Raw genomic sequence first — 21,103 nt, forward strand, 5'->3', positions numbered from 1 at the left:
CTCTGACCCCCCCCTTCCCCCTCCCCCCTCTGACCCCTCCTTCCCCCTCCCCCCTCTGACCCCTCCTTCCCCCTCCCCCCTCTGACCCCTCCTTCCCCCTCCCCCCTCTGACCCCTCCTTCCCCCCTCCCCCCTCTGACCCCTCCTTCCCCCTCCCCCCTCTGACCCCTCCTTCCCCCTCCCCCCTCTGACCCCTCCTTCCCCCTCCCCCCTCTGACCCCTCCTTCCCCCTCCCCTCTCTGACCCCCCCCTGCCTTCCCTCCCCCCAGGAGGCTACATGCAGCCCGGGGCCCGGGAGAACATCGCCTACCTGACGCACACGGAGCGCCGCAAGGACTTCCAGTACGAGGCGATGCAGGAGCGGCGGGAGGCGGAGACCATGGCCCAGCGCGGCATCGGGGCGGCCGCCGGCGCCGTGCCCATGAACTTCAAGGACCTGATCCAGACGAAGGCGGAGGAGCACAACATCGTCTTCATGCCGGTGATCGGCAAGCGCCACGAGGGCAAGCAGCTCTACACCTTCGGCCGCATCGTCATCTACATCGACCGCGGCGTCGTCTTCGTGCAGGGCGAGAAGACCTGGGTGCCCACCTCCCTCCAGAGCCTCATCGACATGGCCAAGTGAGGGCCCGGCCCCGGGCTCTGCTCAGCACCCTTGCCTGAGGATGCTTTCAGTGGCAAAGAGGAGCCCAGAGGCAGCCGGCTTGGGAAAGACCTCAGAGATCATCCAGGTCAACCTAGCACCCAGCACCTCCTGACTAACTGAACCGTGGCTCCAGGTGCCACCTCCAGTCCCCTCTCAAACACCTCCAGGGATGGAGACTCCACCCAAGGGCCAATAACTCTTTCTGGGAAGAACTTTCTCCTCACCTCCAGCCTAAACCTCCCCTGGCACAGCTTGAGACTGTGTCCTCTTGTTCTGGTGCTGCTTGCCTGGGAGAAGAGACCAACCCCCACCTGGCTACAACCTCCCTGCAGGGAGTTGCACACAGCAATGAGGTCTCCCCTGAGCCTCCTCTTCTCCAGGCTAAGCAATCCCAGCTCCTTCAGCCTCTCCTCACAGGGCCGTGCTCCAGCCCTCTCCCCAGCCTCATTGCCCTTCTAAAGGTTTGTAGATAGTGACACCTCAGACTTTTATTCCTCAGAGGAGCTGCTCAGGTGCAGTGGTAGCTCTGGAAGTCAGGGCTAAGGGAGGAAGGAGTGATTCCAACACTGGGATCAGCAGTAGTGTGGCCAGCAGGACCAGGGCACTGGTGAGGCCACATCTGTTGAGTGCTGGCTTCAGTTTTGGGCCCCTTGCTCCAAGAATATTGAGGGGGCCAGAGCCTGGCCAGAGCAGGGCAGTAAAGCTGGTGAAGGGTCTGGGGAGGAGCAGCTGAGGGAAGCAGAGTTGTTCAGCCTGGAGGAGGAGGCTGAGGGGAGACCTCATTGTTCTCTACAGCTCCCTGCCAGGAGGTTGGCAGCCAGGTGGGGCTTGGTTTCTTCTCCCTAGTAACTAGCAATAGGACAAGAGGAAATGGCCTCCAGTTGCCCCAGCAGAGGTTTAGGTTGGACATGAGGAACAATTTCTTCCCCTGGAGGGTTGTCAAGGCCTGGCCCAGGCTGCCCAGAGCAGTGGTGGAGTCCCAATGCCTGCAGGGGTTTCAGAGCCCTGGGAATGTGGTGCTGAGAGCCCTGGTTTGGTGCTGAGCAGGCAGTGCTGGGCTCAGAGTTGGCCTGGATGACCTGAAAGGTCTCTTCCAAACAAAACAATTCTATGAACTCCTCAATCCAGCTCCTGGCTCCCATTCCCTTTCCCAGTGAGTCCAGTGCCTGGCCCCCAGCATCAGTGGTGACAAGGGTGCCATCAGGGGCTGGGTTCCACTGTGGCTTGGACCTATTTGTACCTATTTAATTGTGTTACTGTTTCCATTAAAGCTGATTCAGTTTGTTTCCTACCCCCTCACTCTCTCTCCCTCCTTCCCTTTGGGCAGGAGAAGGCTTCAGGCAGAGCCTGGGCCACTCCTCTGGTGGCCTGACAGGTGCCAGAGGGGGAGCAGGAGCAGTTGGTGCAGTGCAGATGGTGTCACAGGCAGCTGCAGTTACAGCTCTGCTGCAGCTGAGTCCAACCCAGCTTTACCTTTTATTAAATAACCCAGATACAAAAATGTCCCAGGGCTGGGCTGCTGCTGCTGCTGCCTTTGATGCTGGCACCAGCTTGAGCTGTGCAGGAGCTGCTGTGGAAGGAGACACAGCCCCAGGCTTGCCCCCTCCCTGCTGTAGAGAGGAGTCAGGGCTCAGCTGCGATGGGGCTGCACCCCTGGGCTTTGTCCTCCCTCCTGATGATCTCCAGGTTGTCACAGTCCTCATAGGTTGGCTCCTCCACAAAGTCCCAGACCTCAGGGGAGAGCTCCTGCAGCTTTTCCAAGGGAAACCAGTGAATGGAGGTGTCACTAAAGGTGTCCAGGTACTGAGGGTGGGCTGGGAGTGCCACCTCCTCTGTCACCTTCAGGACCTAAAGAGCATTTGGAGAAAGAGTTGTGGGAGGCAGAAGCTTCCTGCAAAGTTCAGCCTGTGAAGGGTAAGATGATGTCAACTGAAATCCTGTGTGCAGCATGCTCCCAGCAGGGTGGGGATTGGAAGGGATCTCTGGACATCATCCACTCCAAGCCCCCTGCTCAAGCAGGGGCACCCACAGCAGCTTGCCCAGGAGCACATTCAGAGGGGGTTGGAATCTCTCCACAGGAGGAGACTCCACCTCTCACCAAAGAAGTTTCTCCTCCTGTTCACATGGAACCTCCTGGGTTCCAGTTTTGCCCCTTGTCCTGCCCCTGGGCACCACTGACAAGAGCCTGGCCTCATCTTCTTGCTCTCCAACAGATCCTTTAGCTCTGGCTGAGCATTGGTCTGATCCCCTCTGGCTGCTCCTCTCCAGGCTCAACAGCCCCAGGGCTCTCAGCCTTTCCTCCTCACACAGATGCTCCAGGCCCCTTCAGCATCTTTGGAGCCTCTGCTGGACTCTCTCCAGCAGTTCCCTGTCCCTCTTGATCTGGGGAGCCCAGAACTGCACCTGGTCCTCTAGGACAGAGCAGAGAGGGAGGAGAACCTCCCTTAACCTGCTGGCCACACTCCTCTCCACGCACTCCAGGAGACCATTGGCTTTCCTGGCCACAAGGGCACATTGCTGGCTCCTGGGCAACTTGGTGCCCACCAGCACTCCCAGGGCCCTCTCCAGAGAGCTGCTTCCCAGCAGGTCCCCTCCTCACCTGTCCTGGTGCAGGGGGTTATTATTCCCTAGGTGCAGGACCCTCCACTTGCCCTGCTTGAACTTCATGAGGTTCCTCTCCCCCAGCTGTCCAGCCTGTCCAGCTCTCAGGAGAGTTGAGAGGAGACTCCACAGCCCCTTTGGGCAGCCTGCTCCAGGGCTCCAGCAGCCTCACAGCAAAGAAGTTTCTCCTTCTGTTCACATGGAACCTCCTGGGTTCCAGTTTGTGCCCCCTGTCTATCATCAGCAAACTGCTTGAGTGTCATCTCCACCCCTTCATCCAGGTTGTTGATGAAGATGCTGAACAAGGGTGGGCCCAGCACTGACCCCAGACACCACAGGAGGCTCCTCAAGTGATTCAATTGCAAAGGTTTTGCAATGAAGCATCCTCTGCAACTCCTTTCTCATGGAAAGAAGGGGAAAAGAAGGTGCTGTGTCCACACACCACCACTGAGAAGTTAGCAGCTCCTACCTTTGCTATGTAGGAATAATCTCTCCTCAAGACTCTTGGCAGCAAGCTGGAAGAACAAAAGGTCCCCAGGGTTAGATGTGATGCTCCTGGGAGTTCACACAACTCTCTAGGACAGGAAAGGTGGCAGCTTGAGGAGGGCAGATTTAGACTGGGTATGGGCAAGAAATTCTTTCCAAAGAGGGTGGGGAGACAGTGAAAGAGGTTGCCCAGGGAGGGCATGGATGCCCCCTCCCTGGAGGTGTTCAAGGCCAGGCTGGATGAGGCCTTGAGCAACCTGCTCTAGTGGGAGATGTCCCTGCCCATGGTAGGGGGGTTGGAGCTAGATGGATCTGTAGGGTCCCTCCCAACCCTTTATTATTCCATGAATCTATACAACAGCAAGATGAAAAGGAGCAGAACATGGAAATGACTGTCAGGAGCAGCAGGACAAAGGGGTGAAAAGCAGCCAGGAGGAGCAGGGAGCTGCACACACCGTTCCTCGATGCCTCTGAAGCTGTTCCCGATGATCACCAGCTTGGGCAGGGCCCCCAGGGACCAGTTCCTCCACAGCAGGTTGTTGTACAGGGCATTCCCACAGTGCACCATGTAGAACAGTGTAGCTGAGCCCTCAATGTCGTGCTTCCCCTCCTGCCCACCGTGAGCAAACAGTGCCCATTACACCAGGGGGCTGCCAGTGCCCCCACCCTGTGCTTCCCCTCCTGCCCACCGTGAGCAAACAGTGCCCATTACACCAGGGGGCTGCCAGTGCCCCCACCCTGTGCTTCCCCTCCTGCCCACCGTGAGCAAACAGTGCCCATTACACCAGGGGGCTGCCAGTGCCCCTACCCTGTGCTTGCCCTCCTGCTCACCGTGAGTAGTGCCCATTACACCAGGGGGCTGCCAGTGCCCCCACCCTGTGTTTGCCCTCCTGCTCACCGTGAGCAGTGCCCATTACACCAGGGGGCTGCCAGTGCCCCCACCCTGTGCTTGCCCTCCTGCCCACCGTGAGCAAACAGTGCCCATTACACCAGGGGGCTGCCAGTGCCTCCACCCTGTGCTTGCCCTCCTGCCCACCGTGAGCAAACAGTGCCCATTACACCAGGGGGCTGCCAGTGCCTCCACCCTGTGCTTGCCCTCCTGCCCACCGTGAGCAAACAGTGCCCATTACACCAGGGGGCTGCCAGTGCCCCCACCCTGTGCTTGCCCTCCTGCCCCTTAAGCCAGCTGTTCCCATTGCAGCAGGGACCGGGTGCTGCTCCCGACCCCCTGCCTGCCCTGGTTCCCGTTACACCGGCTGGTGATTGGTGCCCTTACCCGCCGTGCTTCCCTTCCTGCACCTTAAACCAACGGTGCCGTTACAGCAAGTGCTGCTTGGTGCCCCCAGCCCCACTCCCCGTGCTTCTCCCCCTGCCCCGGTTCACCGTACAGCGGCGGCGGGATGCTGCCCCCATCCCGGGGCTGCGGGATCCCCGCAGGGCCGGTCACTCGGAGTGGGACCGGGGGGGTCCCGGGTGGGAGGCGTGCGGCCCCGCTCACCTCGTTCTCCGGGAGCAGCCGCAGCCCCAGCTCCGCCAGCACCGCCGCCTCCTGCTCCGAGAACACGGGGTCGAACAGGGAGCACCGGCCCGGCGGCACCTGCGGGAAGAGCGGCGGCCGTGAGCGAGGGGCTGGGGCACAGAGACCGCCCCGCTCCCGGCTCCCGCGCTCACCCCCAGCTCCTCCAGCAGCAGCAGCAGGAAGGCGAGCTGCTCCCGGGCGATGGGGCAGCCGCCGAACCGGCCCAGCCCGTAGCAGACGCAGCGGGCGGGGGGCTCCGCGCTGCCGCCCAGCCGGGCGCGCACGACCCCTGCGGACACGGAGAGGAGAAGAAGAGGGGCGTGAGGCGCGGACAGGGAGGCGGAGAAGCGGTTCCGTCTCTCCTCCTCCTCGCCCCCCCCACACGCACCGGCGCTCGCCGCCCAGAAGCCGGAGCTCAGCAGATCGTCCCTGCGGGGAGAGCGCAGCGTCAGCGGGCCCGGAGGGGGCGCCCGGAGGGGACAGACGCGGGGCCGCCGCCGGGACTCACCGGGCCTCTCGCAGCCTCCTCAGCACCGCTCCGCCGTCCTCCGCCACCTCATCCGTCCGGCCCCGCCGCCGCCGCCTTCTCCTCCTGCCCGCTGCCGCCATGTGCCGCTCGGCGCCGTCCGGCCCTTCTGGGCCCCTCTCGGCCACCGTAGCGCCGGCGGGCCGCGGCCGCTGTCACGTGACCGGAAGCGGCGGCTGCGGCGGGTCGCGCGGGTCCCAGCGGCCGGACACCTCCGTGACACACACACACCCCCCCCGGCCCCCCATGGCCCGTCCCGCTCCTCCGGACCCCAGCTCAGCGCCGTGGTGAGCCCTCGGGGACCCCCTGTGCCCCTCCCCGGGTCGGGCCCCCCGCGTCTCCCGCTCCTTGCCTCTCGGTGCCGCCGCCCCCGCCCCGTTTCTCCCGCTTCCGACAGGGAATGGAGGCAGCACCGCAACGGGCAGCGCTCTCCAGGGGCCCGGCCACGCTGGGAGCAGCACCCGCAGCGCGGAGGAGGCAGCGCCGGGCGCTCGGCAGCGGCTTTGGGCCCTCTGCTGAGAACGGTTCCGGGGGGGCGGGGAGGGCGTTTTGGGGCTGAATTGGCCTTTTCCGCTTAGAATCAGGGAATTGTCAGGGCTGGAAGGGACCTCAAGGCTCAGCCAGTTCCAACCCCCCTGCCATGGCCAGGGACACCTCACACCACAGCAGGTTGCTCACAGCCACATCCAGCCTGGCTGCAAACACCTCCAGGGATGAGGCTGCCACCACCTCCTTGGGCAACCTTTGCCAGGCTGTCACCACCCTCCTGGGGAACAACTAATTCCTAACATCCAATCTGAATCCACCCACTGCTAGTTCTGTTCCATCCCCCCCCAGTCCTATCCCTCCCCTGACACCCTCAAAAGTCCCTCCCCAGCTTTCTTGTAGGCCCCCAAATCAAAGGCTTTAGCATCACCATCAAGATTTGGCCTTCCCAGTGGTGGCAGATGGAGAATCTACCTGACAAGAGCTTCCCCAGCATGTCCTCACAGCTGGCTATCTGCAGTGCAGGTTTGGACACCTACCTGGCCTGGAGACTCATCTCCTTGGAGAAGAACTTTGGCAGTGAGAGAAGGTGGCAGCTGGGTGCTCACAATCCTAGAAGGACAAACCAAAGTTAGCTTGGCCTGCAGCAGGAAGAGTGTGGCCAGCAGGAGCAGGGAGCTCATCCTGCCCTGTGCTCCGCACTGGTTAGGCCACACCTGGAGTCCTGTGTCCAGTTCTGGGGTCCTCAGTTTAGGAAAGATGTTGAGATGCTGGAAGGTGTCCAGGGAAGGGCAACAAAGCTGAGGAGGGGTCTTTCTTATAGGCCCCTTCAGATACTGGAAGGCCACAATTAGGCCTTGTCAGAGCCTTCTCCTCTCCAGACTGAACAGCCCCAACTCCCTCAGCCTGTTCTCATAGCAGAGGTGCTCCAGTCCTCTGCTCATCCTCATGGCCTTTCTCTGGACACACTTCAGCTTCACCTCCTGAGCTGCCCCTTCCCTTGGGCTCCAGAAATCATCTGCTCCTGCTGCAGAGCTCCTGTGTGCAAAGCTGCTCACCAGCTGCAAGGAGCTGTAACCAGCTACTTCCTATTAGGAGTGGACAGAAAGTGGGTTTGCCTGTGTACAGCCTTGAAACTGGGAGCTCAATGCCCTCACACTGTAGGCTGTCTCACCCCAGAATCATTTCAGGCTGAAGAAGACCTTGAAGACCATCACCAGGAGTCCTCCACCTTGTGCTCACTGTGCCTGTGGTTGAATTGGCAGCAGCAGGTTGTGGGAGCTGTTTGGCCCCTGTGCTTAGTGCTTAGTGAGGTGCATTTTGCAGGCTCAGAGTAAGAGAGCATCTCACAAGTCCCTGTCTCCTGCCTCATGTCTTAGCTGCAGGGTTAGAGGCTCTTAAAGCCATTCAGTTGGTTCAGCTGATTGCTGTGGGCCCCTTTTAGTGCTGCTTTCCTGCCTCAGGTCAGAGTGATTGGACCCAAATCAGGCCTCTCTTCATCCATTACAATCTTTCTGTTGCCTTTTGCTTAACACAAAGGAGAGGGAGAAGCTTCCCACCATCTCTGATGCCTCTTTGCCTTGCTTTTTGTTTAGGTGGAATTACTTCTTCCTTTATGATGGCTCAAAGGTGAAGGAAGAAGGAGACCCCACAAGTGCTGGCATTTGTTATTTCTACCCTCCTCAGGTAATGTCTGTGCTCATTGCAGTGCCTGTGTTGAGCCAGTGCTGGGGATTCTGGTTCAGGAGGAGCAGGCAGGCTTCCATGTGGAGCTCTGGATCCATTCCTCCTTCCCAGGAGCCTTAAGGAAGCTCATGGCACTGGAACTAGCTGGGGTTGTGCAGAGAAGTTCCTGAGCTGTGGCTGGGCAGGGTGGTGGTGTCTGTTCCTTCAGCCTCCAGCAGTGTCCAGGGCTGCTCTGGTGGCATGGATTGTCACACACAAGGGATGAAAGTGTGTGTCCCCTCCCCCAGGATAAAAAAGAGCAATCCAGTTGTGTTTGCCCCCAAAGTCCTTCTGCTGCTGCATTTCAACACCAGGAGAAACTTCTTTGCTGTGAGGCTGCTGGAGCCCTGGAGCAGGCTGCCCAGAGGGGCTGTGGAGTCTCCTCTCAGCTCTCCTGAGAGCTGGACAGGCTGGACAGCTGGGGGAGAGGAACCTCATGAAGTTCAAGCAGGGCAAGTGGAGGGTCCTGCACCTAGGGACTAACAACCCCCTGCACCAGGACAGGTGAGGAGGGGCCCTGCTGGGAAGCAGCTCTCTGGAGAGGGCCCTGGGAGTGCTGGTGGGCACCAAGTTGCCCAGGAGCCAGCAATGTGCCCTTGTGGCCAGGAAAGCCAATGGTCTCCTGGAGTGCATGGAGAGGAGTGTGGCCAGCAGGTTAAGGGAGGTTCTCCTCCCCCTCTGCTCTGTCCTAGAGGACCAGGCACAGTTCTGGGCTTCCCCAGGTCAAGAGGGACAGGAAACTGCTGGAGAGAGTCCAGCAGAGGCTCCAAAGATGCTGAAGGGGCCTGGAGCATCTGTGTGAGGAGGAAAGGCTGAGAGCCCTGGGGCTGTTGAGCCTGGAGAGGAGCAGCCAGAGGGGATCAGACCAATGCTCAGCCAGAGCTAAAGGATCTGTGGGAGAGCAAGAAGATGAGGCCAGGCTCCTGTCAGTGGTGCCCAGGGGCAGGACAAGGGGCAAAACTGGAACCCAGGAGGTTCCAGTGAACAGGAGGAGAAACTTCTTTGGTGTGAGGCTGCTGGAGCCCAGGGGCAGGCTGCCCAGAGAGGCTGTGGAGTCTCCTCCTGTGGAGAGATTCCAACCCCCCCTGAATGTTGTGCTCCTGGGCAAGCTGCTGTGGGTGCCCCTGCTTGAGCAGGGGGCTTGGACTGGATGATGCCCAGAGGTCCCTTCCCACCCCCACCCTGCTGGGCTTGAGGGATCCTCTGCTTTGACCCAGCCCTGGCAGTCAGATGATTCACCCCTGAGGCACAGAACCACAGACTTGTGTGGGCTGGAAGAGACCTCCAGGACCACCAGGTCCCCCCCAAGTGCAGCAGTGATGTTTGTTGGCTCCCAAGCCCTTCCAGAAGTTGGGAATTGAGGCCTTTCTCCCCTGCCTCCCTGCACAGACCCTCCCTGAGCAGCAGGAGCTGCTGTGCGGGCAGGTGGCCGGCGTGGTGCGCTGCGTGGCCGAGATCTCCGGAGCTCCTCCCAGCCTCATCCGCCTCAGGAAGCTCAAGTTTGCTGTTGTGCTGGATGGAGACTACCTCTGGGTGAGTCCAAGAGGGCTGGAGAGAGTCCCAGAGGGGAAGCAGAGCCTGAGCCAGCTGTGGCAGGCCAAGAGGACTTTGCTTTCCCCAGGGCGTGGGCTGCACACCTTGAGCCGAGGTGGGAGCTTGCCAGTGCACAGCCTCTCCTGGCAAGGTAGCATCAGGGCTGCTTTCCACAGCCCTGCAGCACCTTGCTGAGGTCATTTCAGCTGTTCTGTGCAGAGTTTCCTGTGCCCCATGCTCTTTAACATCTTTACTGATGATCTGGATGAGGGCCTTGAGTCCAGCATCAGGAAATGTTCAGACACCACCAAGCTGGGGGCAGGAGTTGATCTGCTGGAGGGTAGAGAGGCTCTGGACAGGCTGGGCAGATGGGCAGAGCCCAAGGGCAGGAGTTTGAACACATCCAAGTGCCAGGTTCTGCACTTTGGCCACAACAACCCCAGGCAGAGCTACAGGCTGGGGGCAGAGTGGCTGAGAGCAGCCAGGCAGAGAGGGACCTGGGGACAGTGGTTGAGAGTAGGCTGAACATGAGCCTGCAGTGTGCCCAGGTGGCCAATGGCATCCTGGCCTGCATCAGGAACAGTGTGGTCAGCAGGAGCAGGGAGGTCATTCTGCCCTGTGCTCAGCACTGCTCAGGCCACACCTTGAGTCCTGTGTCCAGTTCTGGGCTCCTCAGTTTAGGAAAGATGTTGAGGTGCTGGAAGGTGTCCAGAGAAGGTGTGGCCTGAGCAGTGCTGAGCACAGGGCAGAATGACCTCCCTGCTCCTGCTGGCCACACTGTTCCTGATGCAGGCCAGGATGCCATTGGCCTTCTTGCCCCCCTGGGCACACTGCTGGCTCATGTTCAGCCTACTCTCAACCAGCACCCCCAGCTCCCTCTCTGCCTGGCTGCTCTCAGCCACTCTGCCCCCAGCCTGTAGTTCTGCATGGGGTTCCTGTGGCCAAAGTGCAGCCCCTGGCACTTGGACTTGCTCCTGTCTGTGCCAGGCCTCTTCTGTGAGTGCTTTGAATTGGGTTTTTTTCACCTATCTCCTGGCTCTGGGGGATGTTTGGGTGCCAGAGAGCTGCTCACACACCTTTGGAAGTGATGAGAGCTGTTCTCAGCTGGCTTTTGTCACTGACCACTCTTCCTTTCTGTGTTGAAGGTTCTGGGCTGTGCTGTTGAGCTCCCTGATGTCAGCTGTAGGAGGTTCCTGGAGCAGCTGATCAGCCTCTTCACCTTCTACAATGGCCCTGTGCAGCATGCCTACAGGGTAACTGAAGACCAGCAGCCCTGGGGGTCCTGCCCAGGAGGACCACCCCCCCTTGCCCTGTCACAACAGGCCCTGCTCAGAAGCCTGTCCCCTGCTTTCCTCTTGGCCCCTTTCAGCACTGCAAAGCCACCAGGAGTTCTTCCTGCAGCCTTCTCTTCTCCAGGCTGAACAACCACAAACTCTCTCAGCCTTGGCCTCCCAGCAGAGGGCTTCTAGCCTTAGGTTGCTGCTGTGGCCTCCTCTGGACCTGCTCCAACAGGTCCATGTCCTCCTTGTGCTAAGGGCTGCTGGGATGAGGAGGAGATCTCAAACACTTCCCATGCTGGCCAAGCTCTGCCCAGGCACACAGGTGCTGGTTCTTCCCTCAGGTTGTCTGCCTGCTAGCAGGGGTCAGAGCAAGCTGAGAGGTGAAGGAGCTGGGACCAGGAGCAGTGTGGGGCCTCACCCTCCTCTTGCTGGCTGCTAAACCTTCCTGAGGTGCTGAGCTTAAAGCAGTTTCCTCTCAGCATCACAGAGTGATGGAATGGCAGGTTGGAAGGATCACCTGGTGCCACCTTTCCAGGGGCTAGTGTGGCTGAGAAGAGCTGGCCCAGCACCCTGGCAAGCTGAGGATCAAGCTGTCCAGTGCAGGGGAATCCACCACTTCCCCTGGGGGAAAGCATTGGCAGCTGCCTCCTGCCCCAGCAAGCTTTGGCCCTCACAGGGAGTGTCTCACCCTGCTTGTGTCTAACCCCCTGGCTGTGTGCAGCCCTGTGCAGTGACAGCCATGGGGGGTTTTCCTCCTCCTCAGGTGTCTTCTCAGGAGGCCCTGAGCAAGCAGTGGGACAGATACATCGAGCACATCCAGAGGAACACCAGTGACCTCCACAAGATCTTCAATGCCCTCTGGAATCTGGACAAAACCAAGGTGAGAGCAGGTCCCCTGCAGCCCCTGCCTCTGGAGCTGCCCCAGGGCCAAGGGCTTTGTGTTTCTTGGCTGCTTTCAGCATCCCCCAGGACACCCTGGCCTAACTTGTAGTGGTTCTCCCCCCTCCTCTAGGTGGACCCCCTGCTTCTCCTGAAGGCTGCTCTGATCTTGCAGACCTGCCAGCGTTCTCCCCATGTCCTGGCAGGCTGCATTCTCTACAGGGGCTTGTGAGTAAAACCAGAGGGTATCCAGGGGGCTGACTCAGCCCTGCAGCCTGCCCCTGCCCAGGGCTGGGTGTCAGCCAGAGCAGGGCCCTGGGAGCTGCTTTGTTGGCCCAGAGCAAAAACCAGCAGGAGGTTTGCCTGAGCTGAGTGCAGCTGACCCAGGGGAAATAACAAAAGTCCTGATGGGGCCCCCTCAGCTCCTGCTTTGGGGGTTGTGTTAGCTCCTTCCCATGTCTGGGGCTTCAACCCTTGCAGAGTGGCAGGGCCAGGAGTGGTAGGACCTTAGAGACTACCCCAGAGATCTGCCAGCTGTGGAATGGGGACCTGCAGCACCCTTGGTTTTGCTCAGACTCCAAGTGACAGCCTGGTGGGAGCCTCACTGCTGGCTCTGCCCTTCATGAGCTGCTGGCTGAGCCTCAGGAGATGACTGCTCATGGGTAGGGTAGGGTGGGATAGAGTAGGATGGAATAGAATAGGAATAGAATAGAATAGGAATAGAATAGAATAGACCAGGTTGGAAAAGACCTCAGAGATCACCCAGTCCAACCTCTCACCCAGCACCATCTAATCAACTAAACCATGGCACCAAGTGCCTCAGCCAGGCTCTTCCTAAACACCTCCAGGGATGGGGACTCCACCACCTCCCTGGGCAGCACATCCCAATGGCCAATCTCTCTTGCTGGGAAAAACTTTTTCTTAACATCCAGCCTGAACCTCCCCTGGCACAGCTTGAGTCTGTGTCCTCTTGTTCTGGTGCTGCTTGCCTGGCAGAAGAGACCAACCCCCTCCTGGCTACAACCTCCCTTCAGGGAGTTGTAGAGAGCAAGAAGGTCTCCCCTGAGCCTCCTCTTCTCCAGGCTAAGCAACCCCAGCTCCCTCAGCCTCTCCTCACAGGGCTGTGCTCCAGACCCCTCCCCAGCTTTGTTGCCCTTCTCTGGACACCTTCCAGCACCTCAACATCTTTCCTAAACTGAGGAGCCCAGAGCTGGACACAGGACTCCAGGTGTGGCCTGAGCAGTGCTGAGCACAGGGCAGGATGACCTCCCTGCTCCTGCTGGCCACACTGTTCCTGCTGCAGGCCAAGCTAACTTTGGTTTGTCCTTCTAGGATTGTGAGCACCCAGCTGCCACCTTCTCTCACTGCCAAAGTTCTTCTCCAAGGAGATGAGTCTCCAGGCCAGGTAGGTGTCCAGACCTGCACTGCAGATAGCCAGCTGTGAGGACATGCTGGGGAAGCTCTTGTCAGGTAGATCCTCCATCTGCCACCACTGGGAAGGCCAAATCTTGATGGTGATGCTAAAGGCTTTGAAAGCTGGGGAGGGACTTCTGAGGGTGTCAGGGAGGGATAGGACTTGGGGGGAATGGAACAGAACTAGAACTGGGGAGATTGAGATTGGATGTTAGGAAGAAGTTGTTCCCCATGAGGTTGGTGAGAGCCTGGCAAAGGTTGCCCAGGGAGGTGGTGGAAGCCTCATTCCTGGAGGTGTTTGCAGGCAGGCTGGATGTGGCTGTGAGCAACCTGCTGTAGTGTGAGGTGTCCCTGCCCATGGCAGGGGGGTTGGAGCTGGCTGAGCCTTGAGGTCCCTTCCAGCCCTGACAATTCACTGATTCTCTGTTACAACTGAGGAAGGTTTCAAAACCTCAGCACTGGGAATTTTGGGGGTGAGGATTTTAGGTCTTTAACATTTCCTGGGTTCTCTCCTCTGTGATGTTTTGCTGAGCTCCTTTCCCCAAGCTTAGGTTTCCAGGGTTCAACCTGCCAAGCAGCCCCCTGCAGGTGGCAAAGGGTTGCAGTTGTGTGGCTGCCAAACCCTGTCCACACTAAATGTCTGTGTGATTCCAGCTCTTCCACCCAAGAGCTGTCAAGATCTCCATCTGAAGGAGGCTTCTGCTCTTCCTCTGCTTGAGTGAGGCAGGTTTCTGTCCCCCTGGGCAGGCAGTGCCAGTGCTGACAGATCCTGGGCTTTGTCCTTGCCCTCGGATGTGCTTTGCTCCTTGGGCAGCCCTCTTGGCTTTGAGGGCTCCCTGAGGAGCACATCCATGCCCAGCATGGTGAAACAGTGCCAGCAGGTGTTGAGAGGGGTGCTCTGGGCTCTGCTGGCAGGCTGGAGAAGATGTCCTGGTGTTGAGTCATCCCCCAGAGCTGACTCTTGCCTTTTCTTTCAGGGCGAGCCTGGAGGTGAGGAGCAGCAGGAGCCTGGTGAGCATCCAGCTTCAGAGCCTTGGTTGCCAAGTGCACAGCAGCAGCACATGGGCAACCTTCTTGGGGCTGCATTCTCCCCAGCCAGGGCATGAGCTGGGCCTGGGAGGTTCCCACCCAAGCTGTGGCTGGGGGCAGGAGCTCCATCCCCGAGGCTGCTGCTGCCACTAGTCAGCGTGTGCCAGTGGGTGGTGTGTGATCAGAACCAGCTCCTTGCTTTGGCTGAGCAAAGGAATTTGCTCTTTTTGGGTTTCATTGTCAGCTTTTACAGACTCCAGACATGAATCCCAGCTCCCCATGTGCCTGCTTGGCTGCTGGTGGAGCCCTGGAAGCAGATGGCTGAAGCTTGCAGCCCAAACCTTCCTTCCACGCTCCGCAGCAGCAGTTGATAGAGGCTCTGCCAGCTTGGTCAGAGAAGGGAAGCACCCAGGGAAGGCTTAGCTGGGTGAGGAGGGTGAGGAAATGGAGCCCAGGAGATGTGGGCAGTTGGTGGTGACCCAGCATGGTGGAATGCCTGCTCCTGCAGAAGCCTTTGGGCTGATCATGGAATCAACCAGGTTGGGAAAGACCTCAGAGATCATTGAGTCCAACCTCTCACCCAGCACCATCTGATCAACTAAACCATGGCACCAAGTGCCTCACCCAGGCTCTTCCTAAACACCTCCAGGGATGGGGACTCCACCACCTCCCTGGGCAGCACATCCCAATGGCCAATCTCTCTTGCTGGGAAGAATTTCTCCCTAACACCCAGCCTGAACCTCCCCTGGTGCAGCTTGAGACTGTGTCCTCTTGTTCTGGTGCTGCTTGCCTGGGAGAAGAGACCAACCCCCACCTGGCTACAACCTCCCTTCAGGTAGTTGTAGAGAGCAATGAGGTCTCCCCTGAACCTCCTCTTCTCCAGGCTAAGCAACCCCAGCTCCCTCAGCCTCTCCTCACAGGGCTGTGCTCCAGACCCCTCCCCAGCCTTGTTGCCCTTCTCTGGACACCTTCAAGTGTCTCAGTGTCCTTATATTGAGTGGCCCAGAACTGGACACTGATGGAGGAGTCTGGTTTCTACTCTCCATGCCTAGGCAAGCTGCACCAGGGGAAGTTTAGGCTCAAGGTGAGGAGAAAGTTCTTCCCAGCAAGAGAGATTGGCCATGGGAATGTGCTGCCCAGGGAGGTGGTGGAGTCACCATCACTGGAGGTGGTCAAAAAGGGATTGGATGTGGCACTTGGAGCCAGGGTTTAGTTGTCAGGAGGTGCTGGGTGACAGGCTGGACTTGGTGATCTCTGAGGTCTTCTCCAAGCTGGTTGGTTGTGTGGCTCTGTGGGGTGAGGCTCAGCCCCCCTCTGCCCTTGCAGGGTCTCGGTGGCCGCAGGGTGTCCGCATCATCCCGGTGTTCCTGACGGGAGAGGAGGCCTCAGTGCTCCAGCACTTCCCCCTGCAGTGGATGACAAGGTGGGAAATCCCTCTGAGGCCCAGTGAGGCTCTTGGAGAATGGAAGCACAACTAGAAATGGGCTGGAGCTGCTCTGCTGTGAGGGCAGACTGAGGGAGTTGGGGCTGTGCAGTCTGGAGAGGAGGAGGCTCCCAGGAGACCTCATTGTGGCCTTCCAGGACCTGCAGGGGGCTACAGGAAAGCTGGGGAGGGACTTTTGAGGGGGTCAGGGAGTGATAGGACTGGGGGGGATGGAACAGAACTAGAAATGGGTAGATTCAGATTGGATGTGAGGAAGAAGTTGTTCCCCAGGAGGGTGGTGAGAGCCTGGCACAGGGAGGTGGTGGAAGCCTCATCCCTGGAGGCTTTTGCAGCCAGGCTGGATGTGGCTGTGAGCAACCTGCTGTAGTGTGAGGGGCTGGAACTGGCTGATCCTTGAGGTCCCTTCCAACCCTGACCATTCAGTGAATCCCAGAATTGTTTGGCTTAGGAGAAGCCCTCTTCAGATCATTGAGTCCAGCTGCTGACCCAACACCACTGTGGCCATCAAACCCTGTCCCCAGGTGTCAGGTCCACACATTTCCTGGAGACCTCTTCTCCTCACTTGGAGCAGAGGAGCTGACATGAGGCACTGGCTCCTCTCTTACCATTTTCTCTGGCAGTCAGACTCTCCTCTGCCTCTTCAAGCTGCCTGAGGTCTGCCAGGCTGGACAGAGTTCATGGTGTCCACATCTCTGTGGTGAAGCAGCCTGAAGCTGCTCTTCCCCAGGGCCAGGTGTGATGTTCTGTTGTTTCTCAGCTCACAGCTGCTGCCTGTGTGCCCTGGCAGTGAGGGAGTGCCACTCCAGGGCACCTCTGGTAGACCTTAGCCCCCCACCCCCCTTTCCAGGGGTAGATGTGGTTTGTAGCAGAGGACAGGTCAGCTGTTGAACCCTGCCAGGGAGTGATGGTGTCCTGAGCTGTGTGATGACTTCAACCAGCTCAGTTTCATCAACTTGTCATCTCCCACTAGGTCCCCAGCAAGCCCTGGAGGGGAGAAGAGAGAGAAGAATGCTCTGGAGGTTCCAGAGTTAGCAGGAGACCTGAATAACCTCTCTGTGGAGGAGTCCCCTGAGCAAGCCTCCAGCCCAGCTGCACCAGAGGATGCTGTGCCCTGCAGCAGCCCTTTGCAGGCCTTTCCCAGCACAGAGACTTCTCCAGCTGCAGAGCTGAGCAGCCCAGGCAGCAGAAGCTCAGAGCTTGGTGGAAATTCATCCTTGCCAGCAGAGAGAGACACAGAGCAGCTACCCAGCCCTGCCACACTCCATGCTGCAGCTCCATACCCGGCTGGCTTTGCCTTTCCAAACCCTTATGCCCTCCAGGAGCAGGGAAGTCAGAGACTGAGCCAATCCCTCCTGGACTCTGAGCAATGTGGGCTCCTAAGCTCTCCAGCCAGTGGCAGTCCAGCCCTTGGCTCTCTGGCCCAAGAGCTGGGCAGAAGGAGGACAAGTCAGCAAGCTGAGCAAAGGACTCTGAGCCCAAGTGGTGTCCCTGGAGAAGGCAGAGGTGGAGCTGGGGGCAGCCTGCAGGGTTTGGACTGCGCAGCTGGCGCCGCCCAGCCGGGGCTGCAGGGCAGCCAGCTGCCAGCTCCTGAGCCTCAGGAGAGCCTGCCTGCTGAGCCAGCAGGGAGCACAGCCTGGCCCAGCAGCACAGAGAGGGGCTGGCCACCTCAGCTGGGCAGTCTGGGAGCCCAGGCTGGCGTGGAGCCAGGCAGGCCATGCCAGCCGCTGAAGATGAGCTTGTACGTCCACTGCATGAGGGGGCTCGTGCTCTCCCTCCTGGCTGAGCACCACCTCCAGCAGGACCTCAGCTGGGTGGAAGATGTGGTAAGTGGGAGAGCTCTGCCACACCTGCAGGGCACACTCACTGCTGCTTGCCTGCTGCTGGGGACAGGGCTGACAGCTCAGCCTCAGGGAGAGCAGAAGCATTGAGTCTGGGCGGGGTTGGGAAAGCCCTCTGAGGTCATCCAGTCCAACCAGCACCCCAGCACCACCATGGCCATCAACCCATGGCCCACAGTGCCATGGCCACACATTCCTTGCACACCTCCAGGGATGGGGACTCCACCACCTCCCTGGGCAGCCTGTGCCAGTGCCTGACCACTCTTGCAGCAAAGACATTTCTCCTCATCTCCAACCTCACCCTCCCCTGGCACCATTTCAGGCCATTTCTTCTCCTATCACCTGAGACTAGGGAGAAGAGGCCAACCCCCACCTGGCTCCAGCCTCCTGCCAGGGAGCTGTGGAGAGCAATGAGGTCTCCCCTCAGCTTCCTTTTCTCCAGGCTGAACAACCTCAGTCCCCCTCAGCTGCTCCTGCCCAGCCCTGCTCTCCAGACCCTTCCCCAGCCTTGTTGGCCTGTTCTGGCCCTGCTCCAGCCCCTCAATGGCCCTCTTGGGAGTGAGAGACCCCAAAACTGCAGCCAACATTCAAGGGGTGGCCTCAGCAGTGCCCAGTACAGGACCATGATCACTTCCCTGCTCCTGCTGGCCCCACTGCTGCTGATCCAGGCCAGATGCTGGTGGCTTTCTTGGCCACCTGAGCACCCTGCTGGCTCCCCTCCAGCCTGGCTGTTCAGATGGTGCCTCCCATCTCCCTGCTCACCTGCTCTGTGCTCTTTGCAAGGCAAAGCTGTGGCTTGGGGCTGCTGAGCACAGGCAGGGCTGTGTGGGAGGTGGCTGGCAGGCAGCAGTGAGAGGTGAGAGCGTTTGTCTGGCAGGAGGCTGCCGCTGCCGGCACCCGAGCGCAGCGTGTGGGTGTCGCTGTCAGACAGCCCCACGGCCTGCCAGGGGCCTCTGCTGGCCTTGGGAGCTGGGGGGAAGCCCCAGCAGCCCTGGGGAAGCCAGGCTGGGGCTGTTGAACCTCCACTTGGCACATCACAGCTTCTCCCTCTGGAGAAGCAGCGGGGAGACGCAGCTGGCAGTGAGTCCCCACGGCCTTCCCTTCCTACCCAGGAAAGGAGACAGCCCTCTGAGAGCCAGCCCTCTGAGAGCCAATCCTCTGAGAGCCAGCCCTCTGAGAGCCAGCCCTCTGAGAGCCAGCCCTCTGAGGGCCAGTTGAGTTCTCCTCCTGGAATTCCTGCCCTCTGCATCCCTTCAAGGAAAAGAGACAGCCCTGTAAGTCCCCAAAGCCCTTTCCTGCTGGAGTTCCTCCCTTCTGCACCCCTTGAAGGAAAGGAATCTTCCCTCTGAGCTCCAGTCAAGTTTTTCTCCTGGAATTCCTGCCCTCTGCATCCCTTGAAGGGAAGGAAACTTCCCTCTGAGCTCCAATTGAGTTCTCCTGCTGGAATTCCTGCTCTCTGCACCCCTTGAAGGGAAGGAACCTTCCCTCTGAGCTCCACAGCCCTTTCCTGCTGGAATTCCTGCCCTCTGCACCCCTTGAGGGACAGGAACCTTCCCTGTGAGCTCCACAGCCCTTTCCTGCTGGAATTCCTGCCCTCTGCATCCCCTGGCCCTGCTCTCAGCAGGATGGAGCAGAAGCTTCCCCTTAGCCCCCCCAGTAGGTGCTGTGCCAGAGCCACCCCCAGTGACTCCCCTGTGGTGCAGAGGCTTCAGGCAGGGCAGGGCAGGGCAGCTGGGGGGGGCTGCAGGGAAGGAGGTGGCAGCCCTGGGTGAGGCAGCAGCCTGCAGAGCTCCTGCCTGGCCTCTGCCTCTTCCCCCACCCCCAGCAGCTGAGTCAAAGCTGCAGAGGCCTGGTTGATGTGCCAGTTGCCATGGCAACAACCTCATTTCTCTCCCTGTCGGGCAGGGAGGTGGAGGGAAGCTCAGAGTAACTCTGGCTCCCAGCACTGGCACAGCCTCAAGGTTACTCCTGCTGCTTCTGAGCTCTGGCACTTGGAGGCTGTGACCCCACCTCACCCCCACCCCCATGAGCCCTCTCCACACAGCATGGGAGGATTTGCACCCTCAGGAAGGGATTCTTGCAGCATCCTGCAGTTGTTGTAGGGGGAAGAGGCCTTTGTGGTCAGTGAGGCCAACCATCAGCCCAGCACTGCCAGGGCACCCCTAAACCATGGTCCTCAGCACCACATCTCCACTGTGTTCACAGCCCCCTCCAGAGCTGGGCCTCCAGCCCTGCCCTGGGCCTCCAGCCTTGCCCTGAGCTTCCAGCCCTGCCCTGAGACTCCAGCCCTGCCCTGGGCAGCCTGGGCAAAGGCTTGGCAGCCCTTTTTGGGGTAGAAACTGTTCCTCATGTCCAGCTTGCATCCCTCCTGGCCTGGAGAACATGACCTGCAGCCCTGGCCTCTCAACAGCAGGTGTGGCACATGGCCCTGCTCCTTTCAAGGACACTCCTGCACTCCTCCTGCTCCACCACCCCTTCTGTGGCTGTGGGGAGAGGAGGAGGTGCAGGCAGGTAGGGAGCCCATCCTCTCACCTGTCCTGCTGCAGGGTTCTTCCTCCCCAGGTTCAATGGAATGCAATGGAATGCAATGGAATTAACCAGTTTGGAAAAGAGCTCAGAGATCATCCAGTCCCACCTTTCACCCAGCACCATCTGATCAACTAAACCATGGCACCAAGTGCCTCAGCCAGGCTCTTCCTAAACACCTCCAGGGATGGGGACTCCACCACCTCCCTGGGCAGCACATCCCAATGGCCAATCTCTCTTGCTGGGAAGAACTTCTTCCTAACATCCAGCCTAAACCTCCCCTGGCACAGCTTGAGACTGTGTCCTCTTGTTCTGGTGCTGCTTGCCTGGGAGAAGAGACCAACCCCCACCTGGCTACAACCTCCCTTCAGGGAGTTGTAGACAGCAATGAGGTCTCCCCTGAGCCTCCTCTTCTCCAGGCTAAGCAACCCCAGCTCCCTCAGCCTCTCCTCCCAGGGCTGTGCTCCAGACCCCTCCCCAGCTTTCTTGCCCTTCTCTGGACACCTTCCAGCACCTCAACATCTTTCCTAAACTGAGGAGCCCAGAACTGGACACAGGACTCAAGGTGTGGCCTGAGCAGTGCTGAGCACAGGGCAGAATGAGCTCCCTGCTCCTGCTGGCCACACTGTTCCTGCTGCAGGCCAGGATGCCCTTGGCCTTCTTGGCCACCTGGGCACACTGCAGGCTCATGTTCAGCCTACCATCAACCAGCACCCCCAGGTCCCTTTCTGCCTGGCTGCTCTCAGCCACTCTGCCCCCAGCCTGTAGCACTGCATGGGGTTGCTGTGGGCAGAGTGCAGCCCCTGGCACTTGGATGTGTTCAATCTCCTGCCCTTGGCCTCTGCCCATCTGCCTGAGTTCTTCCTCCCCAAGCTGAAGCTCCTGAAATGCTCTTCATGAGATGCTCTGCATGTCCCTACCACCCCAGAGGAGGAGGAGGAGGAGGGTTGTTCCAGGAGGTGGAGCTGGGCTCTGCTGCTGTGCTCTAGAGACACAACCTCAGCTTGCCTGCTGCTTTGTTTATCTGTGGCCAGTGCCCCTCAGCTCCCAGGGATGGCAGAGCTCAGCTCTAACTAATGTCTGCTGAGTGCTTTGAGGCCCCTGCATGACACCAAAGAAGGGTAAAGTATGCTGCTTGTGCAGCTGGGAGCAGCAGGCAGCGCCCAGGGTGGT

At 59.5% G+C, this 21,103-nt stretch overlaps 3 protein-coding genes across 5 annotated transcripts in view; 2 read left to right on the plus strand and 1 right to left on the minus strand.

Annotated features, from left to right (window-relative positions):
* Positions 1–1,936, plus strand: part of TFIP11 (tuftelin interacting protein 11) — a 17,549-nt gene extending 15,613 nt beyond the window's left edge. The window contains exon 12 of the mRNA XM_068163277.1: positions 269–1,936. Within this exon, the coding sequence (XP_068019378.1) occupies positions 269–624 (356 nt within the window). The 3' untranslated portion in view covers positions 625–1,936. The remainder of the gene's footprint in view (positions 1–268) is intronic.
* The window catches only part of SRRD (SRR1 domain containing), a 16,455-nt gene extending 10,595 nt beyond the window's left edge, over positions 1–5,860 (minus strand). For all 3 annotated transcript variants that reach the window (XM_068163282.1, XM_068163279.1, XM_068163281.1), the window contains exons 1-7: positions 5,760–5,860; positions 5,640–5,680; positions 5,404–5,540; positions 5,231–5,329; positions 4,188–4,342; positions 3,716–3,761; positions 310–2,493 (exon numbers count right to left, since the gene is read on the minus strand). In XM_068163282.1, the coding sequence (XP_068019383.1) occupies positions 2,269–2,493; positions 3,716–3,761; positions 4,188–4,342; positions 5,231–5,329; positions 5,404–5,540; positions 5,640–5,680; positions 5,760–5,860 (804 nt within the window). In that variant the 3' untranslated portion in view covers positions 310–2,268. The remainder of the gene's footprint in view (positions 1–309; positions 2,494–3,715; positions 3,762–4,187; positions 4,343–5,230; positions 5,330–5,403; positions 5,541–5,639; positions 5,681–5,759) is intronic.
* Positions 5,834–21,103, plus strand: part of HPS4 (HPS4 biogenesis of lysosomal organelles complex 3 subunit 2) — a 23,151-nt gene continuing 7,881 nt past the window's right edge. Inside the window, exons 1-10 of the mRNA XM_068163278.1 lie at positions 5,834–6,064; positions 7,859–7,949; positions 9,378–9,521; positions 10,667–10,774; positions 11,565–11,681; positions 11,814–11,908; positions 13,013–13,085; positions 14,071–14,104; positions 15,449–15,545; positions 16,537–17,389. Coding sequence (XP_068019379.1) covers positions 5,859–6,064; positions 7,859–7,949; positions 9,378–9,521; positions 10,667–10,774; positions 11,565–11,681; positions 11,814–11,908; positions 13,013–13,085; positions 14,071–14,104; positions 15,449–15,545; positions 16,537–17,389 — 1,818 coding nt within the window. The 5' untranslated portion in view covers positions 5,834–5,858. The remainder of the gene's footprint in view (positions 6,065–7,858; positions 7,950–9,377; positions 9,522–10,666; positions 10,775–11,564; positions 11,682–11,813; positions 11,909–13,012; positions 13,086–14,070; positions 14,105–15,448; positions 15,546–16,536; positions 17,390–21,103) is intronic.

Source organism: Melanerpes formicivorus, unplaced genomic scaffold (genome assembly GCF_026170545.1).
Source record: "Melanerpes formicivorus ecotype bairdi unplaced genomic scaffold, bMelFor1.0.p_v2 SCAF_72, whole genome shotgun sequence".
NCBI classification, from domain to species: Eukaryota; Metazoa; Chordata; class Aves; order Piciformes; family Picidae; genus Melanerpes; species Melanerpes formicivorus.